The sequence below is a fragment of the Pollicipes pollicipes genome, unplaced genomic scaffold, assembly GCF_011947565.3.
Source record: "Pollicipes pollicipes isolate AB1234 unplaced genomic scaffold, Ppol_2.1 Scaffold_3447;HRSCAF=4054_pilon_pilon_pilon, whole genome shotgun sequence".
Lineage (NCBI taxonomy): Eukaryota > Metazoa > Arthropoda > Thecostraca > Pollicipedomorpha > Pollicipedidae > Pollicipes > Pollicipes pollicipes.
In genome coordinates, this window is record NW_023596297.1 from 11,019,866 (window position 1) to 11,028,346 (window position 8,481).

At 50.3% G+C, this 8,481-nt stretch overlaps 1 protein-coding gene across 1 annotated transcript; it reads left to right on the plus strand.

Annotated features, from left to right (window-relative positions):
- The first annotated feature begins 453 nt into the window (after positions 1-453).
- LOC119091271 (dynein light chain 1, axonemal) lies at positions 454-1,933 on the plus strand. Its single transcript, XM_037213962.1, has one exon. The coding sequence runs from the start codon at positions 759-761 to the stop codon at positions 1,311-1,313; it is 555 nt and encodes a 184-aa protein (XP_037069857.1). The 5' UTR covers positions 454-758; the 3' UTR covers positions 1,314-1,933.
- Positions 1,934-8,481: the final 6,548 nt, after the last annotated feature.

Here is an 8,481-nt window from a genome sequence, read left to right on the forward strand (position 1 = left end):
ACACGGAGCGGACTGTTTGGTAGTGGTGGTATCTGACCGGACATGCTCGTCGACTCGGAGAGTCGCTATCGGCGTAAGGGACCCTCTGACTGGCATTTGAGGACCCGGCCTTGCGGACCGCGGCCGCGTAATACACTTCTAGCCAGATCTTTGGATTTGGGGACCCTCGAATCGGGCCCTTGATCGTCTGTACCGAAGGGCCCGAACAGATGCTGGCGACTTAAAGGGGAGGAAACGTGTCCTTTGTGCCCCCCCCCCCCCCCTACCCGTGCCACTGTTTGTTAGACCAATACTTAACTGGAAGGCCCTTAGCCAGGGATGTGCGTTATGCTGCTGATGCCGTGAGTGATTGCCAACGTGGAGGGCCCTTAACACTGCCAGACAGAAAAAATTTGGGTCCCAGCATGTGACATCATTGAAATACTTGGTACTGCCGTTCGAGCAGTCTGTAAGTACCCGTCTTAAGAATGTCACGTGCTGTACACAATAGTTGCGCTAGTGATGCATTAACTCGTCTCATTTTACGTTCCAGCGACGTCACAAAGGAGACGCTATTGAGGACTGGACGGTGTTACCCGTTTTACTCATGCACGCGCTGGAAGAAATGAATTGTAATATCGATAACAGTGCATAAGTTAATATTCATTAGCCTTAAGAATGCAAATAATAATCTTCGTATGTGCTTACATGCAAGAGTACTGATATTCTGCTATGGGCGGAGCAAGTCGTAACTTTTAACGCGTCGTAAAAGATCAGCAATGTCTAAGGGCACATCAATCAAAGAAGCCATTAAGCAGTGGGAGGAGAAGACGGGACAGAAAGCGACAGAAGCAACTGAGGTAAAATTGATCGGTTTGTTTCCTTCCATAGAGAAGATGGATGCAGCACTCAACCAGTTGTCTCTTTGTCAGAAATTATGCCTGTCAACAAACGCTATCGAGAAGATAACGAATTTGAATGCTCTGAAGAGCCTAAGAATACTATCTCTCGGCAGAAATAACATCAAAAGCTTTGCTGGCTTGGAGGCCGTGGCCGAGACGCTTGAGCAGTTGTGGATCTCTTACAACAACATTGAGAGGATGAAAGGCATCAACGTCTTGCGAAAACTGTCTGTACTCTACATGTCAAACAACGTGGTCAAAGAGTGGTCAGAGTTCACCAAACTGAATGACCTACCCAATCTGGTTGACCTTGTCTTTGTCGGAAACCCGCTGGAAGAGAAGTACGCATTGGAGGGCACCTGGCGAGACGAGGCGGTTAAACGTCTCCCGAACGTGAAGCGCCTGGACGGGGCGCCAGTGATACACAACTGATGGTATCGAGCCGGGCCCGCTGGCCGCTGTGTCTCCACCGTTCGTGACACACTGATCTCGGCGCGGTCGTAAGTGTGTGTGGCAAGCACTTTTCTGAATGAGTGCGTTCATTGATTACCGCTTAAGTTATGGATGCAGTCACGAGGCCTCGCAAGCGATCATTTTACCATAAGTGTTTTGCATGCTTGTAATCATGCATGCTTGTAACGGATGTATGCTTCCGTGTGTGTGACATAGAGTAAGGTTTGGTACCTATGCAGAATGGGCCGTGTATCTTGTACTGCACATTATGTTTGAAATACACCACTCTTCGACTTACCTGCTAGCAGGTTTGTGAAAAAATTATGTATTTTTGCCGTACATAAATATATGTATGCCAAATCTCGCAAAACGTTAAAGACAACTGAATTTAAGGCATCGGAATTTTTGGCGCCATTAAAATAATACCGCGATGACATCACCTCAAAGGCATTTCCACTAGCTATTAGCCACCACGCGCAAGTTCTTGGCGTGATGTCATATCTGAACCCATGTGATTATCTGGGGCACTAAATGGGGATATTCCATGACAAATCGCTTAGAGAGTTACGCCCTCATGTCTCCCCTCAACTTTATTTTCAACTAGGTGTATGTGGTGATCTAGACACATTGATTGTTGTTGTTTTTTTTAAAGTTTGACCCCAGTCTGGTCATGGGTCCAGTCGGGTGCGGAGGTCATGACCTTTCTAGGGCCAACAGATAAAGTTCATGAAAAAGCGGAAATCCCGGATGCATCCAGAACCGGAAGAGACTGAGGAAACAAAAAAAAAACATCCATATTTATTTTGATACGGTGATTGCCTGATCTTGTCATCTCGTGACCTTTTATTAGGTAAGAATCAAATAATTTTGCCAAACTTCTTTTTCTTAAAGAGATTGTTCAACATTTGTGTGGGTTCTTGGACTGAAATAGCTACTTTGAATATCATTCAGTGCGGTTCACAGTCATGCCCTTTTAAAACTTAAAACTTGTTTCTGAGCTTGTTGCCCGCGAACTTGTGCGAACTATTCCGTGCATACTATTTTAAGGTCACCGAGGTTGGCATGACGCCATAGAAACGTTATGCGGATACTGCTCTATCAATGACCACATACCTTTCAAGGTCAAGAAGCGTATGATCATGAAGTCATTCGTGATTGGCGCACGTTAGCATGATTCGTAGCATTCGGACATCAGTTGGCCTTCAGCCAGTTTAAGGGGTTAAGTGCAAGTTTCACACACGACCCACGTTTTGTGTCATATTATACAGGAATATGGGCAGTGGCATGAGTTATGACGGAGATGACACCGAGGATCGAGTAACTTTTGAGGAAACGCTCTGTATGTAGCCGAGTATGTAAATGGAAACAAAAATATCAAATAACGAACAAATATATAAAAACACCACGAGACAAGGCCAAAACACAAGCACATATCGATATTTGGGCCCAGAAATCACGCATCGGCAAACGCTGTCACGTTTCGGCAGGTTGAAGTACTACAAGTGAGTCGGCCCGTCCGCCACAGTGGCAGTTCTGTCACGGCCAGTCTGGCAGCGACTTGACGTCATAGAGACGTTCCATGACACAATCAGATGATGACTTATTGTTGAACATTTTTCCTAACTAGCGTAATCGTATTGTCTAGAGTAACCTTTTACACTTAAAAGCAAGCCAGTAGCTACAAGTGAAATTATTTTTGCATATTTTTGTATGATGCTTGCCTCAATATCTTTAAATATGCAACGCCCCGTACAAGGACTGTTCCACAGGTGTATGGGCTTTTGAAATGATATAAATGTTTTCAATATCATTCCCTGCGTTTTTCAGCTATGCCTTATGTGACTTCGAGCCCTTCTCTGTCTGAACTTGATGCACGCAATCTTGTGCAGCCCATTCCGCGCTCTCAATTTGAAAGTCTCTCAGACATGTGTGACGTCATAGAGGCGTCACGCGAATGCCCCCCACTGCTTTGGGTGTATAATGCTCATGGTCAAGGCAAAAAATGCCTCCTGAAATACGAGTGTCTGCAGTGATGCAGTAACAAGTGTCCCAACCACAAAGAGCATTCGGCTAACAGTCAAATTTAGCTGCCGATTGCATGCATCGATCACGAACCGTTCTTTGTGGTAAATACACGTATGTGGGACACCTACGAGCAATGGCGGATATGAGGCTGAGAATCGGACATTTTAGGACCAGCGCCGCAACCGAAAACGCAACGGCAATCATAAAGAGCCTGTCCTCATGAACACTACGAGAAAATATTAAAACGCACGCACGTAACGCTCGTAACATAAATGTCCATCTGCAGACCAGCAAGCCAACCTTGCGGCGCGTAGAGGATCTACACGAGAGTCACGCTACAGCGGTCCGCTGTAGCGGCCGTCCGCCGTCCGCTACAGCGGCAACGCCGACGTGACACTGACGCCATAGAAACATGATGTCACGTAATCAGACTGACTACTTGAGGAGCACATTTTCTACTTTGTAATTTTTTTACAGCAGCCCTCTACGTAAAAGCATACTTTGCAAGCACACATACTTTGCTAGCGAGGTTTTTTCGTGGTATGTGCTGTCTGTCCCGATAGCTTTAAATGTGGATCCGTCCCTTGAATTTTACTTCACGAAAGTAAGGTCTGATCTTGTCTAGCACTTCTGCTGACCAAATTGTGCCTTATTTTGGTTTTACATATAACTCGTGGTTGATGACCTTCGCCAAGTATTGCCTCAAAGTTTGCGAGAGAAAAAATATTGCACCGTACCACAGGTACCCGTCGCACTGATCATGCAAAGGGGTGCCAATATATATTTTGTTAACACGTTCTTTAGGATTTAGCTCATTGGTAAGCAAGTGCAGCGAATTTTTTTTTCTAATATTTGCTTTCGGCTTTATTTTGAATGTCTTATAATTAATTGACTACTGAAGATCAAACGAATGAAACCGTAGAAGAGGACTTACATTTTCGTGAGAAGTTCGATGCAATCAACCAATGGACTGGATTTCATCAAATCCGAACGCCGACCCTAATTCGAATACGAATTTAATTTTATATTATTAATCCCCTTGGTAAAGACAGTCAACAAATCAACGCAGAGCGGCTTGTGCTCATTTTTTGGACCTTGTTTCTGCACAGAAGATGCCACGGGCTGTTGACACCAACATGAGACGCGGCGAGATGATACTCCGAAGTGGTGTAGCATGTTTCCGTGCTGGCCTTATCAAACAAAAGCCTGGTGATCTTCATCAAGGCTGTTGGCTAAAGCTTACATGTGTTCAAGGCTACATTTCCACTTCTGAGCAGCCATGTACCCCCCCCCCCCCCCTCATTTGGATCATCAGACATTTACCGAATTAGCGCGCACCCTTCGTGATTCAGGCATATGGGTGTTCAAAGCTGAGGAATCGCGAGCAAGATGCCCTCATTTTCATTTTCATGTACTTGGTTCGCGAAACCGGTTAATGCAGGTGCATGCGCTACGACCGTGAGGTAAAGAAAGGGAACTAGCGATTACATAAGATGTCGGGTACGTTGATGAGTCATATCATGACATTGTTCATGTTGGATGGTGATCAATTTTCATCGCATCGACGTAGCGACGTCTCGCATAGAAGCGGGCTCTGGTCCGGTGGCGAAGGTATCTTCTAGTTCAGAGGCTAGCAAGTAGAGGGGGGTTGATGTGGCTGAAACTTGTGGGCATCATCCTGCGGCACGGTAAGAAATCGCCGGATAATCTTCGCTAGTCTAAGCATCTTTGATATGCTTCACTGCAGATACTTACATTCAGGTTGCTAGAGCCGTCAGCTTGGGAAGCGTGAACCGCTGCTTACCATTACACAATCCGGGCAACAAAAACCGCCGCCGAATCTCTGAGATCGTAACCACTTTCTTCAAAGAATGGTGGCCGTGTTGCCCGCCATCAGTTATTCTGGATTAAGACGAGTCCGTTTAAGGTGTTTACATGTTTACGGTTGGAACAATAAGTGGAACGTCGTTAGGTCGGCAGTAGAACAGCACCGCGTTCCTCGTATGCCGCTCCGCTCCGTTCCTGTCGGGGATGTGAAAAACGGCACCAGTTTGAACCAGTTTACTGGTTTATCGGGTCCGGCATTCGTTCCTCCACCTCGAATCTATCAACAAGTTACGTTTGTATTAACAGAAACGAAGCAACTTTTCAAGAAGCTGGATAGCCAAACCTCTTTAAAGTACTTTATTTTCGCACATCGCCCCGGGGAAAAATGTTTCAGTTGCATCAGAAGGGACCATGACCCTCGGGCTCCTAAAACAGCTTGTAGGCAGTCAGTGGCCTGAACACGATGTTCCCATGGGGCCATCGTAAATCACAAAACCCCGCGGAATTCTAAAAGCGCTATACTCCTGTGACGTCATGGGCGTGTTGGGGAAAAAGAAAGATTGGTACCAGTCACAAGAACTTTTACACTTCGGGGACTTCGAGTTTTTACCTTAAAAACCGAGTTTTAGCTCCAGTTTTATTGAACATGTCAGGGAGAGTCCAAGCGCACCAGAACTTTTGCTGAAAACGGCTGTGTGCTTACAGTGATACATGAAAGGTGGACGCATTGCCAGTAAGCCCCGCCAACTCAACCGGCCACGCCACCTCCTTTGATTGCTGAACTTCTTTGACACGTGTGGCGTCGATAACACGTGGTGGACAACACCCCTGGGCAAAATGCATGCACTTTCCCACAGTTACCAACAAACCGATAAAGTTCCTGTGCCAGCAATTTATAAAACAATCATTAGATGAACCCTGGGGTACGAGTGCCATAGCTGTGAACCACGTGCAGTTCTTGCCTTTAGAAACGAATGTTGCCTTCTCTCTCATACCGAAACCCCGTAAACCCTCTTTAATGGGGGAAATTAAATCCTTGGCAGTAGCACTGAGCGCAGATTGCGTAACCACAAGATGGGGCGTGGAGCTGCATGGTAGGCTTGAATTGAGCTCAACTCCCAGCCGCGATTGTGCGTCAGCTCTCCAGAGATAAGACCGATAAGCCGTCGCGGTGCTCGCTGCCAGATGCCGTCGCGGCGCTCACTGCCAGATGCCGTCGCGGCGCTCGCTGCCAGATGCCGTCGCGGCGCTCGCTGCCAGATGCCGTCGCGGCGCTCGCTGCCAGATGCCGTCGCGGCGCTCACTGCCAGATGCCGTCGCGGCGCTCACTGCCCGATGCCGTCGCGGCGCTCACTGCCAGATGCCGTCGCGGCGCTCACTGCCAGAGGCCGTCGCGGCGCTCGCTGCCAGAGGCCGTCGCGACGCTCACTGCCAGAGGCCGTCGCGGCGCTCACTGCCAGAGGCCGTCGCGGCGCTCACTGCCAGAGGCCGTCGCGGCGCTCACTGCCAGAGGCCGTCGTGATTGCAGCCCCTCTCCCGGGGGCTCAATAAAGCGAATTTATCCACGTGAGCCCCGTCACCGTGACGTTATCGTCGACGACTTCGAAATGAAGCTCCAGAAATGGCGACAGGGTTCTATTCTTGAGCGGCGGACGCCGGCGTCGACGTGCGACGCCCCTGGCCGGCCGGCAGGTGCTGTATGTGTGGGGTGTGTGACGGGTCGTCCGACGGCACCGAGCCGAGGCCGGCCGGCAGGTGCTGTGTGTGTGTGTGTGTGTGTGTGTGTGTGTGTGTGTGTGTGTGTGTGTGTGTGTGTGTGTGTGTGCGTGCGTGCGTGCGTGCGTGCGTGCGTGCGTGCGTGCGTGCGTGCGTGCGTGCGCGCGTGTGTGTGACGGCTCGTCCGACGGCACCGAGCCAAGGCTGGCCGGCAGCTGGTGTGTGTGTGTGGGGTGTGACGGCTCGTCCGACGGCACCGAACCGAGGCCGGCCGGCAGCTGCTGTGTGTGTGTGGGGTGTGTGACGGCTCGTCCGACGGCACAGAGCCGGGACCGGTCGGCAGCTGGTGTGTGAGTGTGTGGGGTGTGACGGCTCGTCCGACGGCACAGAACCGGGGCCGGCCGGTAGCTGGTGTGTGTGGACCAGGCGGGTGTGACTGCCCGTCCGACGGTACTGAGCCATGGCCAGAGGACGAACTGCCTCCTGGAGACGGCGTTGTGAAGCGCTACCATAGCCGACACTTCTTAAAAGTTAACCAGTATGGACATAGATCACAAGCTGTTCCGTTTTACCGAATTCTGTTCATCAGTGACATAAGTACCAAATTATGAATTAAAGTCGACCTATTTCGGACCATACGCCTTCACAGTGCGCCCCGGAAAAGCGTTAAGTATCGTTTCCCTACATGAATCCCATCCCAGATAACCTTCAGTGGGACGGGCGCATGGACCGACTCGCTGTGTTTCCCGGCAGCCTATGAACCCCATCCCAGATAACCTCCGGTGGGACGGGCGCATGGGCCGACTCGCTGTGTTTCCCGGCAGCCTGTGAACCCTATCCCAGATAACCTTCGGTGGGACGGGCGCATGGGCCGACTCGCTGTGTTTCCCGGCAGCCTATGAACCCTATCCCAGATAACCTTCAGTGGGACGGGCGCATGGGCCGACTCGCCGTGTTTCCCGGCAGCCTATGAACCCTATCCCAGATAACCTTCGGTGGGATGGGCGCATGGGCCGACTCGCTGTGTTTCCCGGCAGCCTATGAACCCTATCCCAGATAACCTTCGGTGGGATGGGCGCATGGGCCGACTCGCTGTGTTTCCCGGCAGCGGCCGGCGGGCTGCGCTTTTTCGTGCTATCTTCGACACGCGCGGTAAAACACAGGCGCCTCGACTTGACGTGAGTCAAACGCCGGACCCATTCTTGAGTCACCGGTTAGGGCCGTTGAATGCGCGGTCTGTCCTGACTCCTTGACGGAAGGCGCTAGAAGAAGGGATGCCTTCGGTGAGCTACGTCCGGTGCTTACGGGTGCATGCGGCTCGTAGTTACGGCTGTCTAGTGAAAAAGGTTCGCGTGCCTCCATTGTGGTGCACTTGGCGGTGTGCAGCACGCCGTGGACTCATGTTCGTATGATCCCGAAAAGCGATTTGGTCGTTTCTCGGGAGTTGCTCCGTCGCTGACTTATCGTGCTGTCTTGGAAGTTCTGGCGAACTCGTGGCCGACCACTCGCTTTCATTTCTCACGAAACTGTGAGTTGTGGCGGTTCGGGCAACATGCGAAGTGATGCTTGGGAGCATAAA

Coding starts and splice junctions, on each gene's coding strand:
- LOC119091271 (XM_037213962.1), top strand. CDS start 759: ATGTCTAAGGGCACATCAATCAAAGAAGCCATTAAGCAGTGGGAGGAG.